Raw genomic sequence first — 22012 nt, forward strand, 5'->3', positions numbered from 1 at the left:
CATGGCAGTGTCGTATAGGGACGTATAGTGTCGTCCTTATACGACACTGTACCATGGGAGCTCGCTTTCATACAAACAGGCCACGCCCACTATTTTTATATAAGTTGTAATGGAGAGGCTGCAACATTAACCAATAAAAATTACTCCCATTAGTAGTCAATCTGAAATTGATTGTTATATTATACACCATTTGAAAGAAGACAAAATTTTCTACAAGAAGCTATCAAAAATATTTTGTACAAAAGTAAAGTAAATGCAAAAAAGTGAGATAATGACAGTGAGGTATGAATATTCCATTGGAGATCAGTATGTCAATAGGGTTTGTTTGGAAACAACTGTTTTTGTTTCCGGTTTTGGTCCTGGGACTCTGTGAAGTGTGAAGCTATACGGCTCTGTGTATTATGAATGTGCAAGTAATTGAAGATCCCAGCTTTGCTAATAGTGTATTGTAATATGCACGAATGAGTTAGTGCCATGCCACATTTTGAGTGGTTGTGTACTTATAGGTGACAGAGCACAGAATATTGTCACAAGGCCCCCCCCACAAGACCGCGTTTGCAGCCTTGCGGGGGCCTTGTTTGATTTTTTTTTACATTTACCAAAGAGCCCTTAAAGAAATCGAGCTAACGTTTTTAAAACTTACCATAAACGCAGGCTATTATATACAGCGCAACGTTTTTCAAAACGACTCGCGATATATTAAAATATGTACTTCCGTTTTGTTTAACTTCATTCTCAGACTGTACACAAAAGAAGTTTCTCATTGACCCTACCGATCGGACATAATGATAGCTTAGCTCTATGTTTCACGACTGTTGAAGCAAAGTTTTAATTAATTACTGGATCAGTTGAGCTGAAACTAGTTAAAACATTAAACTATATGAAACTGAAAGCGAAAATTCGATGCAAGTTTGATGCTTGTACTAGCCAATCGGTGTCGTCATTTGTTTTGGTTGCATGCATATTATGCTTTTATGCATGTATACGGATGCGTAAAATGAAATAACGAAAATTGAGACTTACTAGAAATTATTTTTAGAAATTCAACCCATACAAACCTTGTTATTAATATCACAATCTTCTAAAACTAATTGTGAAAATGGGTGCAAATATAATAGGTTTTTTTTATACGTAGGGTGGCTGTTATAAATTACACAAATAGGATCATAGCATGCAACGTCGTAAGGTTATAACATATGCAAAAAATCTTATCTGATTCTCCTGTGTTTTGCTGTTTCTCTTCTATTGTATCTGAGCTGCACTTCTTGTCAGTGATTAATGGCAAGGTAAAGTGGAGTAACGTCACTCTTTCGATAGTCTCTACAGTTGGTTTAAATTTGAAGAAAAAGATTTAAATATGTAATAATATGTATCGTAGGCAAATTACCTGTGTACCGGTGTCGTAGCAAAATTCAGAGCGTATCAGGAAGACAGGGACTGGCCGGCCAGGGGGAGGGGTACTAACTCAGGCTTGTCAACTCTCACAGTTTTGGGCGTGAGACGTGAGAAATTGGGCGTGAGACTCACGCAATTACACCAAAGAAAAAATCAAAATGTGTGAAGTTTTTGCCCCAATTTCCACAATTTTATATATAATATCATTGATACATCAATTGCCGTAAAACCAAATCTCAAGCATTGCCCCACTCTTGGGTTGGCAGGCCTGTACTGACTGCCAAAGCGTGATCAGAATCTCGATCCAGTTCGTGTTTGTAGTCTACTTGTTGATTGCGCACGCTTCCACTGCGGCTGTCTTTTGGCGGGCTGACGAGATCACAATTACGAGCATTAAAATGTCACATGCACTCAATTAATACCATTACAGAATATTGCTCCGATAACATTTTTATGGTTCATAAACCATACAGTTATAGCTATTGTTTTACTTTATTTGATGTTCGAAGAAATCAAAAAATATGTCAATGAGTAAGCACAAGAGTCTAATGCTCCATACAAACATGAAATTTTTTTCTATTTAAAGGAGTCCAAATGCTTTACTAAAATAATACATGTAAAAACCACAAAAGATCGACCGTCAAGAAAAGCAACCAAAACATGAGCAGTGCAAAATTGCTAAGGACTCTGTGGGAACTTGGTTAGTGTAATAAAAATAGAGGGAGACTATTATTAAACATCTTATAAGGCCAACACTGACAGCACAACATTTTGGTTTCTGTCACTTTTGGACAGCTAAGCAGTCATACATTACTGAATTGCAGTTCTAACTATGTTTGCCTTGGCGGCTACATAGTGACATTTTGAAGCCAAAGGGTAAGATTCTTTAGGTACAATACCATCGAAGCTGTAAAGTTTTTTAAAACGCTCAACCACGTCAAAGCATACTCTCTAGTCTGACTAATTTAAAGAATGTAGAAAAGCCACCTTTGATGGTAAACAAATGTATGACAAGCCTTTTGGTTGTGAAAAATGATCAGCTATGTTGGCATAACCTGGTTTATACCCGAGAAAAATCTAGAACAATGGCAGTAGTTGTTGATTTAGAATCACCTTTGCCATATATGGTAAGTTGATAATAGGTCAAACCTAGCTCGTCTTAATGTTTCACATGTCCAAATACAACTCAAAGCCTTTTGCTTAATCTCCTAATATATTTTACAGCTTGCTCCCATAGGCAACCACTAAAAGCATTATTTATGCTCATAGTGGGATAGTGTATTTTTTCACCTTATACAATACAGTCAAGCCCAGCAAAGCTGATATCAGCGATGACTTTTTTGTCATAATTGCAAAGCGTGTAACAAGTGCCCATAAGCCTATTGTTATAACAAGATTATAACAATGAGATGCTGTAGATTTTTGGCTCACCCACAGAGGTGCCGCAATCAAGATTTTTACGAGGCTCTCACAAGACTGGATAGGCTTACTCTTTAATGGAGCAGGAAAATGTTCTTGAAACAGAATTTTGTGTCGATAACTAAATAGAACATCAGCTAAAGCTCCTCATAAACCATTCTGTGTGAAGCCACTTCTGACAAATTGCCACAAACTGCCACTTCTTGCTCAATGAATCACACTAGCAATGCAATAATGTCAATAGTACCAGATTTTGATAAATATCTTGGTCTCGCTTCAAAAGTGTGGCTACATGTATTTTTACAGCGGAAGGTAATGTTGTAATCTTAAGAAAATTTTACAGTATACTGTGGTCTCATTAAAGTTTTACTACCAACAGCGCATCAGCTTATACATGGCTCACATATCCTAATGTACTTGTTAACTAGTAGCTCACAGTTTTCTGGTGGAAAGCAGTGTCATTCTGCAATAAAATGGTGGATTATAGGTAATTAAGTTTATCTCAAAAAGATGTGCATCAAGTATTAGATTTTTGGGAGATGTAGAAAAACTTGCTTCAATACTGCTACATTGGGCACTAAAGCTCTAATGTTTATATATCATTAGGGCTTGTTAGATTACATTAAAGCAGCTAGGCTAACACCTCTACATGATGCTAATGTATAAATGTCATAACATCAGCGCAAATCATACTACAAAGGTCTTGCTATTGCCTTGATTGTTATGATATGATTGCTAATAAGTTTTATTTTGATACTGTGAATTAATGCATTCGTAAGCTTTAGAAAGCCAAAGTAATTGAGAATGATGCAATACTCTAAACTTACAAGACATTGCTGCCTCTTGAACAAGCCCACATGCTGTCATTTTAGCTATGCATTATATAAGCTTGGCAACTATGTTGGAATTTAGTTGCGGACACAGATCTGTGAAAGAGTTGCAACGTGTTTCATTGAAGGATTCCTTCTCTGTATCATATTATGTTACCTGAAAAGATATTTTAAGGTGTAGATTTATTGCATAATATAATTTTAGATAGGTTATTGTGATTTATATGATAGGCTATTGCGGAAATGGAAAAGATTATGTGCATTAGTAAAATGCTCTATAATACTATAACTACAGATCTATAGCTAAAATAATCTGTGGCAAAAAAGATCAGACAAAGATGAAAGACAATGAGTAGCGATAGTACTACAAATAAATCACCTCTATCACTTGGTAACTATACATTCCTTAGATTTCCTTCGCTCGGGTAATAAAAAACAGCTTATAAACATTACATTACCTAACCTCCTGCATTATCTTTACGCTACACTACCTGCGACTGTTTATAAGCTGTTTTCATTAATCGTGCAATTGTGGACATTCACCTAGTAAGGCCAGCTTACGTCAACGTGCAACGTCATACTGCATATTTTAACTGATGTAACGGATATCATCACCAGTATTGATCGCTTGGCTCAGTTGAATGCCGTAGTGTAATGGATAAGCTCGACGTCTCCAGAACTTTAGGTTCGTAGGTTACATCCTCTGCAAAGTAGAATTTTTGTTACTAAAGCTTTATCACTATCACTAGACAAACAGACACTCACATTTATATATATACTAGCGGAATGCCTGGCGTTGTACGGGTATTAAAAATCAACTTATAAACAATGAGAGGCAATGTAGTTGCCTGCCACTCGCCATTAGCCTGGCATATTGCCAATGACTAATCTAAGTAAGCTAGTTATCTATGGCTCTTACTAATACATAGAATGACGTTGCGTCGTAACAGAGAGCGGTAGCGTATGTTCACTCACATAGCGACATATATCGCCCAAAGAATCCATCAATCTCGCGTAGCTAAATTAGTACGACATTTGCCTAGCAAACGGAAAGTTCCGAGATCAAATCTTCTGCGATACAGAATCTTATTTTAATAGCTATACCTTGACAAACTGAGCTACATACACACAGAGTTTGAGATTTATATATATATAAATAGATTAATGGATGAGTTGTCACCTTAATGTCTAATTATTTGAACTGCTGGCTACTTTTTGTTGTAGATCACTAGCAGTCTAATTGTTGCAAAGCCTGAGTTCAATAGGCATGGCGGGGGCGTCTCCATTCAGAGGTAAGCCAACTCCTCAATTTTTCATGGCTAGTTAATAAAGTCTAATGGTCTCAGTCCAGCATAGGCATTGTTTTGGTGTAACGATGTTGTTTAGAGAATTATCCTGACTGCTCATTTAGTAGAATAACTTGCATGTTTTGTAGATAACCGACGACACAGTGGGTTTAGTGGGTCCCCTTCACTAAGCAATTCACCGGTAGGCATCGTGTATAAGATTCGTGTTTATTTTAGACATTAATTTTTTTTATCAGCTTTTTTTAAATCTTTTGTTGTAAATTTTTGTTTTCAATTCATTGTAGGCCCCGTATCCTCCAGGCGGTCCTTCTCCAGGGCCATCCAACTTTACATCTAATAAGCAGCCAGTCAAACTTGCTACGGTAACGTAGAGCATAATTAAATACGTTTTTGTTTTACATAAACTCTGCTGCATGGCATATTCAATACAATTTATAATTTATATGTTAAAGAATGGTCTGCTGTGTTATGTTAACTGAGAGGGTCGGTGTAACTGACAGTCACATGGTTGAATGCTTGATAATCACTAGTATATCTCAAGCTAACCGCTGTCGGGTCACCATAATTATACAAGTACATGTATATTAATTTGTCTGTATATATGAAGTATATTGAGTTGTCTAGTTGTATTTTGACTAGTGCTACACTTGGTATAGACTTGCTAGTGTTTCTTCCGGAAGCATTAGTGTATATAATAAGGAAGAACCATCTCTTTATTTATAAACTTACTCAGATTTGATCCTGCTAGCAATGTCAGCAAAGTTGTTCATGTTCTATGGGTGGTTCTTCAGTTTTAATTTGACGGTTCTGTGGTTACTGCTTCGATACATAGCATTTTTTTAACTGTCATGGATACTATTTTGGTAATTCCTTGACCTCTTTCATTAGTGCCCCATGAAATTTTTTTAGTAATTTTAGGTTGCGGTTTGATGAACTGTTTGCGAAAGTATTAACGAACAATTATGAATTACTAGTTACAGGGCATGAGTCAAGAATTGTCTCCATGCTCATTAGAAAAAAAGGCGATAATTCTTTATGTTGTATTTTAGCCTTGTTAGGTTTGAGCATTCAGTGAATAAGTTACAAATTTATCTGTTGTTAGAACTTCTACATTCAAGTCTAGCTCTTTATACTTGTAGATAGACAAGATTTAGTTAGAAAGAATAAAACAAGGTCCATCATATTAGATGTTTTATTTTATTCCAAAGTATTGAGAGTCATTTTGAAGATTTTCCTGTAAAATATAATTTTGTTTAGAAAAATGTTTTGAGTAGTATACACAAGCAGATTTAGTTAATGAATCAAATGCAGCAGGAGTTTTATTTGGTAACACCAGCCTTCCTTTAATACTTTAATACAAATAAAGGAGTCTTCTTAATACAGCTAGATAGTACAGAGTATTTCAATACATAAAATTATTTTTTCAGTTTTATTAAATTTTTGGTGAAATATTATATTGCTTATGTCACATATTTGAATGAGATTATTTTGTTTTCAGTTAAGCACAATCTTAAAAATATTGCTTAGGCAAAAATTATTTATAAATATTGCGGCAGCAAACTAGAGAAATAAACTGTTTTACAACTCTATTACAAACTCAAAGGGTCCATGATCATTTTAAAGCTACGGGGGTACTTTCAGTATTTGCGGTCACATCCTGTATAATATACATGTAATGTATTTCCTAAGAGAGACTTCACATCCACTAACTAAATGTAATGAAATTTAATCGTAATTGACTGGTCAAATGATTTTTTAGTACCTAGTAAACGCACGGCAGACAGTGCTTAGGACTAGTTTCTATCCAGAATAGTTGCTGCAACTAATGCCATCTAATGAGTAGATGTCATCACTCTTAATTTGAACAAGCTTTCTAGCCATTGAAGTAACTATGCCATTATTTTCTTTTGGGTCAGCGAGTCTAATCGTGAATAAAAAGGAAAACTCCGAAACTGCTTTAGCTTTTAAACTCCGTAAAGCCTGTTTATTTTTTTTAAAAAATGGAGATAAATAAAATACAAGGTTCTGTTGGATGACCATCTTTCTTATGAATCGAAATCATTATCTACTACATATACACAGACTGTCATATTCTATCATTAGCTAAGGTGTGATTTTAGGTTTGTTCAATAAGACTGGTTTACTCATTGAATCATTCACTGCTACATAGAAGCTCTCTACTTGCACGGGAAGATTCTTCAAGAAAGAACAACTCCATTATGCCTAGATTTTATTAAAATTCCTCCATGTTAAAAGGTCATATTTTTCAAACTAATATAGAGGCTGTGAGCTGGTAACGAGGAATCTTGAAGACATTCAGTTCAATATTCTTCAAGAACATATCTATGGTTATGAGTTCAGAAGAACATTTGTGATATCAGTAGACGCGTGGAGTAGGGTTGCCAGCTAATCTACTGAAATTCACCGATGCATTTCAGACACTCCCAAAAGCCCCTAAAGCTCCAGAAAAGCCTTTGATGCCATATATGAGATTTAGTCGAAAGGTGTGGGACTCTGTGAAGGCTAAAAACCAGGATCTTCGGCTATGGCAAATTGGGAAAATAATAGGACAAATGTGGAGGGAGTTGGCCGACTCAGAAAAGAAGGAATACAATGATGCCTATGAGTCTGATAAGGTTTGTTTTTCATCACCTGGTGTTCTGGCAATCTCTACAACCTGAGGACTGGGTTTCACATGTATATTTGTCTTACAACCACGACAAGCCCAATCGCTGGGAGCTTAAATTAGCTTTTTATGAGTAGCAGTTTAATCTTGAGGACTATTTTAAATTTACCTTCTCAATGCTTGAGCTATCACAGGTAGACAGTACTAGTGCCAACTTTAAGATGGGTGCCATCTATCAGTGACAGGTAAAGTATCACCTGTTATAGGTTTACTAGTATTCCGGCAGTCTGCTGTGTCGTAGGAGATTGTCATCTGTGTTGATAACAGAGAAAGACTAAGTATCTGTGTTGATAACAGAGAAAGACTAACTATCTGTGTTGATAACAGAGAAAGACTAAGTATCTGTGTTGATAACAGAGAAAGACTAAGTATCTGTGTTGATAACAGAGAAAGACTAAGTATCTGTGTTGATAACAGAGAAAGACTAAGTATCTGTGTTGATAACAGTGAAAGACTAAGTATCTGTGTTGATAACAGTGAAAGACTAAGTGTCTGTGTTGATAACAGTGAAAGACTAAGTATGTGTGTTGATAACAGAGAAAGACTAAATATCTGTGTTGATAACAGTCAAAGACTAAGTATCTGTGTTGATAACAGAGAAAGACTGAGTATCTGTGTTGATAACAGAGAAAGACTAAGTATGTGTGTTGATAACAGAGAAAGACTAAATATCTGTGTTGATAACAGTCAAAGACTAAGTATCTGTGTTGATAACAGAGAAAGACTGAGTATCTGTGTTGATAACAGAGAAAGACTAAGTATCTGTGTTGATAACAGAGAAAGACTAAGTATCTGTGTTGATAACAGTCAAAGACTAAGTCTCTGCACAATTATTTTGACATGCAGGAAAGCAGTCAATTAGTGCAGGTGTTAGAGCATCTGTGTACTAAGTTGAACTCCACAAGTCAAGTCTTGTTAAATGTAATCTTTTATTCAAACCTGCAACCCTTGCTTTGGTAGATGAGCAGACAGACATGGGTCTTGTCATAGTGTCAGAGGTTCGGTATCAACTGTTATAGGTTAAGCATCGTTACCGCGTTATCGCTGTCATCTTTCATGCCCGCTATCATTTCTTGCAGGTTTATTGTCATCTGTAATAGGTTTATTGTTATCTGTAGTAGGTTCATTGTTATCTTTAATAGATTCAGTATTATCTTTTGAAGGCTCAATATCATATTTTGTGATCTCATAGTTTCTAGGTTCAGTATCGTTTGTTATAGATTCAGAATCGTCTGTTATAGGTTCAGTATCGTCTGTTATAGGTTCAGTATCGTTTTTTATAGGTTCAGTATCAGCTGTCATAGGTTCAGTATCATCTGTCATAGGTTCAGTATCATCTGTTATAGGTTCAGTATCATCTGTTATAGGTTCAGTATCATCTGTTATAGCTTCAGTATCATCTGTTATAGGTTCAGTATCAGTTGTCATAGGTTCAGTATCATCTGTCATAGGTTCAGTATCATCTGTTATAGGTTCAGTATCATCTGTTATAGGTGCAGTATCATCAGTTATGGGTTCAGTATCAGCTGTTATAGGTGCAGTATCGTCTGTTATAGCTTCAGTATCATCTGTCATAGGTTCAGTATCATCTGTTATAGGTTCAGTATCATCTGTTATAGGTTCAGTATCATCTGTTATAGGTGCAGTATCATCTGTTATGGGTTCAGTATCAGCTGTTATAGGTGCAGTATCAGCTGTTATAGGTGCAGTATCGTCTGTTATAGCTTCAGTATCATCGGTTATAGGTTCAGTATCGTCTGTTATAGGTTCAGTATCGGCTGTTATAGGTTCAGTATCGTCTGTTATAGGTTCAGTATCAAGAAAATCTGAAGATTTACCACAATTCCGCACAGTATCAAAATTACTTACGGGAAAAGCAAAAAGCAGAGCATCAAATTGAAGAAGAGGAACGGAGAGCGAAGGCCGTAAGTTACAAGAATTGATACAAGACTGGCATCTCTTTTGAGCTTATGTTTGTGTGTTTGTTTGTTGTAACAGTTGAGAGAAGATGTAAGCTAAACTTACAGGAGAATTGGTTTGAAAACCGGTAAGTTAATTACAAATAATCTCTTTGTGTTGATAAGTTGGACATTAGTTAGAACAGGGAAACTTGTTCCATAAGTCATCAATTTTATTTATTCATATCGGTCGCTTAACGACTTCCTAGAGGGCACATTCATATTGTTGTACTAGAATAATTTATTTCATGTACTGTCGCCATTTTCCTGTCATCTCCATTACCTTCGAATTCAACGCACATTTTTACTTGTCACATTTTAATCTCAGATTGTCTTGAAGATTCGTGTCAAGATTATGTCAAACCACTGCTGCGATTGTAGGGTACAACGTACAAGCCTTCTTTTTTGCTAGGCACCAGTAAATGACCACAGAGTATCCATGCAGCCAGCGGATTACGACACTGACACAGATTCTCAGATGTCTGTGAAGCATGTGGCCTCCGCTCGCTTCCACAGAAACCACACACTGATTAATGAGATATTCTCAGATACAGTCGTTCCTGATGGAAGATCTGTAGTTACCGAGCAGCGGATGCACAATATTAAAAAGCAGGTAAGACAGCAGCTTTTAGTTTGTGAGGCAGCAGTGCCCAGCCTCTGACTGAGGCTATTCTTTGACTTGTTGCGTACGAGTTTAAATCCATGAGCAAAGAGGTGTAAGTATCTCAATGCAAGAGTCGGCAGGTTTTGCTCTCTTGCAAACTTCATATGACTGCTAAGATTTACTTAACTAATCTTTAAAGATTTCCCTCCTTTTACAAGCAGATTCTGGTTTAACCATAAATACCGAAAGCTGCACTACGGTGCATTCCTCGTTTGTCTCAGTCATCTTGTTAAATTTGTGAGTGTACACCAACTTTATCCACAACATAAGAGTGAGGACTGGTGTCTATACATCTTCTTGTATGTTTGGTAACATCATATTTTTTATAGACCTTTTCACAGACACATACATGAGACCTTTTAACAGGATGAAATGCATTTTACTATCATACCGATTCCACTTGCCGACTATTCTATATTTCATCTTGTTGTCAATGACAATCGTTAGAGTTTCTAAGAAAAGCTAGTGTCGCACAAAAAAAGTCAATTATCATGTGGGCATGATTCCATGTATATACGATGTCATGAATCCTAACGGTCGCACTGAGTTTGGCGCCGATTGAACATTCTAAGACAATGTAAATTGGTTGAACTTAGCGAATAAGATCATGCTACGAATTGGACATGATTATACTCATTCCCCAAAATCAATTATCTTAAACAGCTTGAACTAAATGTATTTTTCAAATTTATCTTAGACCATTAAATTTTTATCTGATCAGTTCAAAGAATTTGTCAATAAGCAATGCATACGTACATTGGGAAGGTGTTCATCTGCTATCGCTATCGTATCTGACATACGGATTCCTTAGTGTTTTTCAAGTTTGGCTTCACTTTACTTTCTAGTTCTGTTGACATAAAAAACAGTCCTCATACTGTGCTAGGTACTTTCACTGATGGAGCATCAGCAGAAGTTGGAGAAGGAACTCACAGAGATAACTGAGAAGTTTACAGAAAAAAAAAGGAAGTTTCTCGATAGCAGTGAAGAGTTTCGAAAACGACTTAAAGAGGTAACTCAATTTCTTAACTGCTTAATTGCCAACTCCACTTTTTACTGTCATAATCTAAAGAGGGAACCAAACTTACGTCACTTCTGTTCGCCTTCTAAAAATCATAATAGTGTGAAGTGCAAGCAGTGATTTCTGGTTTCTCACAACTATCTTTTAGTTTTTTTGTTTCACACCACTTTCTTATTGGATGCGCTAAGATAAGGTGGATGCTATAGCTATAGAGTTCGTCAAGTACAATTGTTTTCCAAATGGTAGCAACCAATCGCATTGAGGGGTAAAGTTATCTGTACATTGATGAGCCATCAAAATTTACTTGGCACCATGTTATTTTCCTCTCCGATCATAGTCAAAGCTACATGTATAGCAGCTGTAACGGTAAAATAGCAATCTTAGATGCAAAAGCATTCTTTCAATGTTCGACTTGTCTCAATGTACCTAACATTTTTTGGTCGTCTTGTAAATGTCACAAAGAGGTGCGGCTCTGCTTCAGGAATGTGATGGTAAGCCAGTAATGACATCAGCAAGATTTGACGCTCTTGTCCTCAAGCACAAGGCTGAGCTGAGGATCAAATACGAAAAGATGGCGGAGCAGCAGAAGCAGCAGCAGGAGAGAGCGCAGGAGAGAGCGCAGGTTGTGCAACATCATTTACAGCAACAGCAGTCCATACTTCAACAGCAGTCTTCGCCTAGTCCACAGTCACAGGGAGGGTCACAACAATCACCAGGGTTGCAACAGCAGTCACAAGGACTGCAGCACTCATCGCAAGTAATGCAACCACAAGGAATGCAACAACCACAGGGAATGCAACAACCACAGGGCATGCAGCAGCAACCACAGGGCATGCAGCAGCAACCTCCTCCAGGCATGCAGCAGCAGCAACCTCCTCCAGGCATGCAGCAGCAGCAACCTCCTCCAAGCATGCAGCTGCAATCTCTTCCAGGCATGCAACAACAACAACCTTCTCCAGGCATGCAGCAACAACAACCTCCTCCAGGCATGCAACAACAACCTCCTCCAGGCATGCAACAACAACCTCCTGGCATGCAACAACAACCTCCTCCAGGCATGCAACAACAACCTTCGCCAGGCATGCAACAACAACCTCCTCTAGGCATGCAACAACAACCTCCACCTGGCATGCAACAACAAAAACAGGGCATACCACAACCACAAGGTATGCAACAACAACCACAGGGCATGCCACAACCACAAGGTATGCAACAACAACCACAGGGCATACAACCACAAGGTATGCAACAACAATCACAGGGCATGCAACAACAACCGCCAGGTATGCAGCATCAGCCTCATGGAATGCTGCAGCAGCAATCACATGGATCGCAACCATCACCACAGGGAATGCAGCAAGCCCCACAGGGAATCCAATCACCGCCACAGGGAACGCAACAGCAATTACCAGGCATGCAACAACAGCCACAACAATCTCAAGGAATGCAACAACAAACACAGATTATGCATCAACAAGCGCAGGGAATTCCGCCACAAATGCAGCAGGCGAATGTAGCCCAGCAGTTCACTCCTCAACCCGGTCAATTCTCTCATCAGCCGATAGCTCAACCACAGGCCATGTACCCACACCAGATGCCTTCTCACTTGCTACCACAAATGCCCACCCAGCACCCTCTTCTATCACAACAACCTGGGGGTGGTTTCGCATCAGACATGCCCATCAAGGGCGTGGGATACCCCCAACAAGGAGTGCATGCACCATTAAATCCTACTCCAGCCACCCGCCAACAAGTATAAGTATACAGTAATGCTCTTAGAGTGCTTATTGCTACGAGAGAATTGTCTTCTCATTTTCTCATCTCATTTGTTGTTTCAGTGTACAAATCCTTGATTTGTATATATAAATCAAGGATTTGTCTGGCATTTTGCATTTAACTTAAGATTTCTATTTGTTGTATTTTATTAAAGATTGGAGATTCGACAGCCAAGCCAATAGGGTCAGCTAACAGAGATAGTGCTAACAGCAACTCGCAGGCATTTTCCATGTCAGGGGGAGATAACAAGGTTAGTTTTTTATGTTTATCTGTGATCTACAAAAAATACTTTATTGTATCTGATTCTTTTTGTGAGTATCAGTTGATAAAATTGAAAGATTTGCTGCGGATCTTCAAAGGCTTTGACAACAAAACTGAGTGTTGAGAAGAAAGAGGCTTTGTCAAGGCGCTAACGCTGCCACCTGTCATGGTTTTATTTTATTGCATTGAATTTTTCAATCTACTTTATAATTAATATGACTGAAAGAAGATTCCCTTGGTATAATCCTTAGTATTTTTTTGGTTTGTGTTATCTTTCTGATCATGCTAACTGTTAAATATGCTTTGATCTAGTGTTAATAAAGGTACTCTTCACCTAACAACGGGGTCACGTTCCAAAGACCCCGGAGTTAAGCGATTTTGTCAATAAACAAGCCCCTTCTCCTTCGAGCCTCCATTGTATATGTATAGAATATTTGTACTGTACTTCTTCACCTCTAATAATAAATTTCGACATTTGCGCTTGCACAAGCGTTTAAACTAATGTTAGGCTATCGTAGAGTACATTATAGTAAATGTTATATAATTTTACTTATTCCTTATGTTTACTTCATTGTCATTTCTCTTTTCATTTAGCATTTATATGTACCATAGGTCTTCTTTATAGTGCTTCAACTGCAACAGGTACTAGCCTAATACTAGTACTATATGTGCCTAAATGGCAGATATGAGGCTAACACCCAATACTCTACAATGTACACGCATAAAAACAATGTCATGGCTGGTGTACATGTGTGATATTTATACACTTATGGTTAATTTAATAGTTTTAAAAAAAAAATTTTTTTTTTTATTCAGTTTCTTTAAGCATATTTTTGATAATTTTTACAATTTTTAACCGGACATCGTAACTCCAAGTCGTCATTAAGCGACCGTGTTATTTGGTGAGAACTACTTGTATAGTGAGTTATTCATTAAAGCTTATCCCTAAACGTGTTTGGCATTGTATATGCGCATATGTCTGTATATATGTAGATGTAAGGTATATATATGTATGTACTAGTTGTTTGAAGGCCCGACTTTGCCCGTGGAGTAGAAAAGTTTTTGCACCGAAAATTTATTTTTAACATATATCAACAATTATCATTTTAACCCTCAAGCTTCATATCATGAGAAAAGTGTTTTGTGCAGTTGAAATTAATTACCCTAGGACACTTATGTATTTGCGTCATCTAACTTTCGCATTTTCGCGGAGTCATTCATCTCGAAAATTTCATGAGCGAAACTAAACTATCATAACGAACGAGCGAAAACACGAAATTAAATAGCTTTGTTCATTGATATCCACAATAAAATCGTCATATTGGAAATGCAGGTAAGCTTTGTGTGTGGTTGGGCTCATTGGGCAATTTCTGCTAAACTCATAATAGCTAATACGCAGACTGAGCAGCGTGGCAAAGCAAATTGAGATGACAAGTTCTTTTGGAAAAGCAGGCCTGTATTCCCTGGTTGCAAATTGGGGCAGCTAATGTTAGGCGACTAGTTATGAGCATCTGAGGGTTTGGAGGGGCAGTATCAGCCCCCTCAACAGGTTTCTTTCATGTAGGGCCTCAACTGGGCATCTCACATAAAGTTTTAAAAGATTTTATCGGAAAGTATAAACACTTTTTGTATTATTTGATATTTGTTTGTTTTAGGTGATGTGACTGCTAGGACGTTTTCAGATTAAAATAGGCTAATGTTGACCGCAGTTGAAACGCTCAGAAAAAAGACATATTTTTTCTTTTTAGCGTTTCAACAAAGACCAATTTTGCTGATTTTATTTTTAGTTCATCCGAAGGTTTTACGCTTTTGTTGGGCCATTGCCAAACGGATGTTTGGTAAAACTTGACCTTTTGCAAACCTTTATAAAAGTCGTTTACAAAATATTTTGCCGATGATAATAATGACGCCCAAGAACTATTAAAAGTTAACGTTTATTTCTCTGGCTTGGAATGAAGTGATATTCTTCAGCGATAAAAACTGTTCCCGTAGCCGTTGGGCAAATAACTGTTCGAGTTAATGATGTTGAGGTCGAGTTATCTAAAGCAGTTTATCATTACATGGGAACGGACCAAACAAATCCGTTCGAGTTAGCCAAGTGTTCGTGATAAAATTTTACATTTTATCCGAAGGCGAGTTCTTCGAGTTTGACTATACTTAGCCGCCAAAAATTCCTAAAAAGTTGGGAGCCGCCCCAGGGAATACGGGCCTGTGGAAAAGCCAAGACAAATGAGGAAGATGATGATATTGGTATAGTCACTCAATTTGTAACTGATGAGGATGAAAGTCTGGTAGGGAAAGTCATAAAATTGAATAATAATTATTGTAGCGATGAATTTTATTCCCAACCAAAAACAATAACAATCTTGAGCCATGGCCACCGCGTGCTATAAATACTTGAGATATAATATTGGTGCCACATCAGTCACTGCGGCAAGGGCAAGGACCTAGACGTCATTGATAGTCCAAGAAACAAATGACAGCAAGCAATCAAGTTGCATTGTCGATCTCTCCCACACATTTCTACCCGCGGTTCACAAATACAAACTAGTCCCATATTGAAAAAAAATTTTACGAGTGAACTGGACCTAAGGAATTCAAATATGTTTGTTCTATTGCATTTATTTTCACATCACTATATTTTCGCACTCATCAAATCCACGAAATTAAGTTGCAACGAAATTTTACTGTGTGCTACTCACGAAACTAAATACCAGCGAAATATAAGTGTCTTAGGGTAAGACACAAAATAAACCACCTGTGAAAGTGTTTAAATGTAAATGTAAAATCATTGGCAAGTAATAGCTAAATAAAGTTTGATTTGCTACGATTACAATGAAAAATGATTTGCTAGTGATACAAAATGAGAAAGCAAAATAAAAATCATAAGTATGTTAAATTAATTACAGAAATTAGTACCTCTAGTAACTATAGTGTATTTAGTAGTAATGATTTGCAATAACATGTAACATTACAATGTAGTATGTGCAGTACGCTTACTCCTTACTCTCTGTAAGGAGTTCTCACCTTCAAAACAGACGTGTAACATAAACGTTGAATTGAACCGAAATGTATTTAGCTTACTAAACACATACTTAAAGCTAAGTTTTAGTATGTATTTTACTAAACATCAACTTTGTCATCAGCTAAAATTTTATCACCTATCTGTTTTCGTTTTACATTAATTTATTATTATTACATTAACTTTATTTCACATTAACTTATAACGAATAAGGCTGAACTGAGGTAGAGGGTGAGCGAGCATCGTATCTCTTTCAGGCGGTTTGAGAGGGAATTCGGCAAGTATCTTATCGGCATCTTTGTTGTTTCGACATAACCAGCACACTGACTGCCAAATTTTAATTTCGAGATAATTTTTTGTTATTAGTGTATGGCGGAAAAAGCCGAAAATATTTTCATCCTCATATGGCGAGTACGGAAAAAACCGTGTTCCTTATAGTAAAGCAAAACAAGCGTATAACAGAAGCATCTTGACCTGAGAGGGCACACCATTAATTAATAGTATAAAGTGCACATTTAGCGTGTGCAATAGCAAAAAGGATATACAAAACGTATATAGTAAGAGCGATAGGGGTGACACGTAACCGATGGCTTAGCCTTGTTGTTACGCGTACTTGTTAGTAGACTTGCTATTTGAATGTCACGAGATCAAATCCAGTACAAAGGTGATTTTTCATTGCTAAAACTTTATCGCTATAACTGGATAGATGAATGACTGACAAACACTTAGACTTATAGATATATGTACTAGGTGAATACCTGGCATTCCGAAAGCTTATTTTTATTCAAGATATACAACATTTAACATTCTAACTTTCAAACTTCATATCGTAAGAAAAACGTTTTTATGCAGTTCAAACAAATTAAGAGAAAAAATAAACAATGTGTACATGGATGTAGTACATAGAAGTGTGTGTATAAAAAAGGTTACTGCTGCAGCAGAAGCTCATTGTATTCGATGTTTTGATAGACGATGCTGGGACCTTTCAATACCGGTACAAACGTAAAATTGAGATGTCTGACTTTCTTTGTCTTATACTTTGTGTAACCAAACAGAGAGAGAATGTAGAGGCAATTCCTACATCAGATCATACATTTGACCACGTGAAAAGCGTTCAGCTTTTACAGATGTGTCGAAATCCGAAATGAGTGTAACGGCACATTTGCAATTGAAGTGGCACATTTGAAAATTAAACATAAAAATTCGGTGAGGATAAAAAACTTTAAAAAAAATTAAAAAACTAACGCAAAAGGTAATATTATATAATAATAAATGCACTTTTAGCCAATCACAAAAATAATATACACTATAATTATGGTGAAAACCATTTGAATGATAAGAAAAGAATGACTTAGCCTTGTGGTTACACCCACTCGTTAGTAAACTGACAATTTGAATGTCGACAGTTCAAATCCCGTACAGAGGGGATTTTTCGTTGCTAAAACTTTATCGCTATAACTGGACAGACGACATACACTGAGATTTATATAGATGTGAGATATACACGTATGTAGATCGTTAGTCTTTTGTTGATAGAGGTATAATAATATTTGCAGTGTCAACTTTAAATATTATGTTTGTTTTATTAAGCAAACCTTAAACGTCTTTCATCTGTTTAGGGAGAGGCCCCAGCTGAAAGCGGAGGAAAGCCAGTTGCATCTAGTGGTAAGTTTTTATATGATTGTATTGTTTTCATTCGATTGTATGCTCACTTTAGAAGTTGCTTACTGTACTCAGTAACATGTATTATACGCTCCCGTGTCTCGTACGCTCCAGTGTCACCTATGCTCTCTTATCTAATATAATATGTCTATCGTCGTACCTTCTTGTCTTATGTACCTCTTGCCTCACGTACCCTTTTTTTGTCTAACATACTTTCTTGTTTTATGTACTCTCTTGTCTTACGTACCCTCTTTTCGAGCGTACCCTCTTTGTCTAATGTACCCTCTTTGTCTAATGTACCCTCTTTGTCTAATGTACCCTCTTTGTCTAACGTACCCTCTTTGTCTAGTGTACCCTTCTTGTCTAATGTACCCTTCTTGTCTAACATACCGTATGTATTGTCTAATGTACTCTCTTTGTCTAACGTATTCTCTTGTCTAATGTACCCTCTTTGTCTAACGTATTCTCTTGTCTAACGTATCCAGCTTGTCTTAAGTACCCTTTTGTCTAATCTACTTACAGGCCTCATGTATTCTCATGTCTCATGTATTTTCTTATTTAATTTTCTCTCAGGTTTAACCCTTTGAACCCTAACCTTGTACACACAATCAAGCCCCCTGATCCTAGACAGTATTAACAACTTTCAACTGACTGTCAATATACTTAGGATAGCACAACTCCTTCTGAACTCATATTGAAGCTCCATGCTTGTAGAACTCAATAAAAAAACAGAAATTAAATACAGTCACTAGTTCTTTTCACCCTTTCAAAGATGTGATGTTTTAGATGTAACCGAGGAAACATAGGGTTGGTATGAACTGAGTCTGATAGAGTGTGTATAGTTGTAGAGGTAACTGTAGAAACATAATGGTTAGTATGAACTGAGTCTGATAGAGTGTGTATAGTTGTAGAGGTAACTGTAGAAACATAATGGTTGGTATGAACTGAGTCTGATAGAGTGTGTATAGTTGTAGAGGTAACTGTAGAAACATAATGGTTGGTGTAAACTGAGTCTGATAGAGTGTGTATAGTTGTAGAGGTAACTGTAGAAACATAATGGTTGGTATGAACTGAGTCTGATAGAGTGGGTATAGTTGTAGAGGTAACTGTAGAAACATAATGGTTGGTATGAACTGAGTCTGATAGAGTGTGTATAGTTGTAGAGGTAACTGTAGAAACATAATGGTTGGTATGAACTGAGTCTGATAGAGTGTGTATAGTTGTAGAGGTAACTGTAGAAACATAATGGTTGGTATGAACTGAGTCTGATAGAGTGTGTATAGTTGTAGAGGTAACAGTAGAAACATAATGGTTAGTATGAACTGAGTCTGATAGAGTGTGTATAGTTGTAGATGTAACAGTAGAAACATAATGGTTAGTATGAACTGAGTCTGATAGAGTATGTATAGTTGTAGAGGTAATTGTAGAAACATAATGGTTGGTGTGAACTGAGTCTGATAGAGTGGGTATAGTTGTAGAGGTAACTGTAGAAACATAATGGTTGGTATGAACTGAGTCTGATAGAGTGTGTATAGTTGTAGAGGTAACTGTAGAAACATAATGGTTGGTGTAAACTGAGTCTGATAGAGTGTGTATAGTTGTAGAGGTAACTGTAGAAACATAATGGTTAGTATGAACTGAGTCTGATAGAGTGTGTATAGTTGTAGAGGTAACTGTAGAAACATAATGGTTGGTATGAACTGAGTCTGATAGAGTGTGTATAGTTGTAGAGGTAACTGTAGAAACATAATGGTTGGTGTAAACTGAGTCTGATAGAGTGTGTATAGTTGTAGAGGTAACTGTAGAAACATAATGGTTGGTATGAACTGAGTCTGATAGAGTGGGTATAGTTGTAGAGGTAACTGTAGAAACATAATGGTTGGTATGAACTGAGTCTGATAGAGTGTGTATAGTTGTAGAGGTAACTGTAGAAACATAATGGTTGGTGTGAACTGAGTTTGATAGAGTGTGTATAGTTGTAGAGGTAACTGTAGAAACATAATGGTTGGTGTGAACTGAGTCTGATAGAGTGTGTATAGTTGTAGAGGTAACAGTAGAAACATAGTGGTTAATGTAAACTGAGTCAGATAGAGTGTGTATAGTTGTAGAGGTAACTGTAGAAACATAATGGTTGGTATGAACTGAGTCTGATAGAGTGTGTATAGTTGTAGAGGTAACAGTAGAAACATAATGGTTGGTGTACACTGAGTCTGATAGAGTGGGTATAGTTGTAGAGGTAACTGTAGAAACATAATGGAAGGTGTGAACTGAGTCTGATAGAGTGGGTATAGTTGTAGAGGTAACTGTAGAAACATAATGGTTGGTGTGAATTGAGTCTGATAGAGTGTGTATAGTTGTAGAGGTAACAGTAGAAACATAGTGGTTGGTGTAAACTGAGTCAGATAGAGTGTGTATAGTTGTAGAGGTAACAGTAGAAACATAATGGTTGGTGTGAGCTGAGTCTGATAGAGGGTGTATAGTTGTAGAGGTAACTGTAGAAACATAATGGTTGGTGTGAACTGAGTCTGATAGAGTGGGTATAGTTGTAGAGGTAACTGTAGAAACATAATGGTTGGTGTGAACTGAGTCTGATAGAGTGTGTATAGTTGTAGAGGTAACAGTAGAAACATAATGGTTGGTGTACACTGAGTCTGATAGAGTGTGTATAGTTGTAGAGGTAACAGTAGAAACATAATGGTTGGTGTAAACAGAGTCTGATAGAGTGTGTACATTTTTTAATAGAAAAACAAACAGTTTTAGTGTAGAGCTCTTGTTGGGGAGAAGCTTTCTAGCTTTTTATATTTTTGATCTTTCATTACTAACAATTTCAATCAGTGTGTCAGAAACTAATATTTTGTCAGCAGCCATTTTGCATTTCTCGACTGGTTAGAAGTACCCTCTGTATTTCAGTAATATATCAATAACTGATATTTCAATTGAATTGAAACTTAGAAATTATAATGAAAACATATACCGCACAAGATGACAAAAAGTTTGCAATCGTATGTAAACCGGAAGTACGAACAAACCAAGCGGAACTACAAAGCCGAGCTACTGGGAAAACATTTCAAATTATTTCTGGCCCAGGCATTAATATGTTAATGTTTCTACGTCTCATGCAATGTCATATCTAATGTACCAACATAGCAAGTCTCATGTATCCTACCTTTCTTGTACTTTTGCTTTTATGTACTCTTCTGTTCCATGCACACTAATATATGCCATGGTATCCATTTCTAGCTGAGCAGACCAACGAGAGCTCTTCTGAAACACCTCGGTTAGATGAAGAGGGCAATGCATGAATGTCATTTTCTATCCTTCTCTGGATTCATCCCCTCTATAGACAGCTGTATATTATAGATACATGTAGTGTACCATGTACTGTACCATATGCTCTACCATGTACTCTACCATGTGCTCTACCATGTACTGGTATGGCAACAATGTGGACATGCCCCTGTAACATAGAAGCATGATTGTTAGCAGTTATTTTACATACTCTCTGGTTGAAGTGATGGGATGTTTTAACCATGCATGTACTAAGTTGTTATATAGAAAAGCTTGGATTAGTCGTTGATGTAAATATTTCATTGATAAATATGTCATCATGTTTAGTGTTGTAAATACAAACTTATCTGTAATTGGAATAATATTTTGATAACAAGGGTCGCTGGTGTTTGTTTCCTTGTGATATGGATTTATTCCAAATAAATTGGTACAAGCCAAAGTCTTTATCACAACCATACAGCATACATTGAATGAATAGTGGTATGAAGTGTAAGCAACTATAATGGTACATTATATGCCACGCATAACATTTTGTAAAGCGATTTCTAGTTTGTTAATCGGGAAGCAATGTCAAGATTGATATTAGGTTTTTTAGATTTGTCCTCACTTGGAAAAAGAAACTCCATAGTTCTTGCTGTTTCAAACCATTCCTCAAGCATACAATATTTTGTTCGATATAGTGCTTCTTAATGGAGGTGTTTGTCACAAGTAAAATTGTATAGGTAC

General features: G+C 36.8%; 1 protein-coding gene across 1 annotated transcript; it reads left to right on the top strand.

Moving 5' to 3' along the window:
* Window positions 1-4861: 4861 nt before the first annotated feature.
* LOC137399989 (transcription factor SPT20 homolog) lies at window positions 4862-21716 on the top strand. The gene is made up of 11 exons (XM_068086281.1): window positions 4862-4936; window positions 5080-5132; window positions 5236-5313; window positions 7390-7587; window positions 9446-9562; window positions 10008-10208; window positions 11143-11268; window positions 11759-13030; window positions 13208-13303; window positions 17956-18001; window positions 21239-21716. Exons 1-11 carry the CDS (start codon window positions 4912-4914, stop codon window positions 21298-21300), a joined length of 2274 nt encoding a protein of 757 aa, XP_067942382.1. The 5' UTR covers window positions 4862-4911; the 3' UTR covers window positions 21301-21716.
* The last annotated feature ends 296 nt before the right edge of the window (window positions 21717-22012 follow it).

Source organism: Watersipora subatra, chromosome 1 (genome assembly GCF_963576615.1).
Source record: "Watersipora subatra chromosome 1, tzWatSuba1.1, whole genome shotgun sequence".
In the NCBI taxonomy this organism is placed as follows: domain Eukaryota; kingdom Metazoa; phylum Bryozoa; class Gymnolaemata; order Cheilostomatida; family Watersiporidae; genus Watersipora; species Watersipora subatra.

Coding starts and splice junctions, on each gene's coding strand:
- LOC137399989 (XM_068086281.1), top strand. CDS start 4,912: ATGGCGGGGGCGTCTCCATTCAGAG. Junction 10,209..11,142: donor TGCACAATATTAAAAAGCAG/GTAAGACAGCAG, acceptor ATACTGTGCTAG/GTACTTTCACTGATGGAGCA. Junction 13,031..13,207: donor CTCCAGCCACCCGCCAACAA/GTATAAGTATAC, acceptor ATTTTATTAAAG/ATTGGAGATTCGACAGCCAA.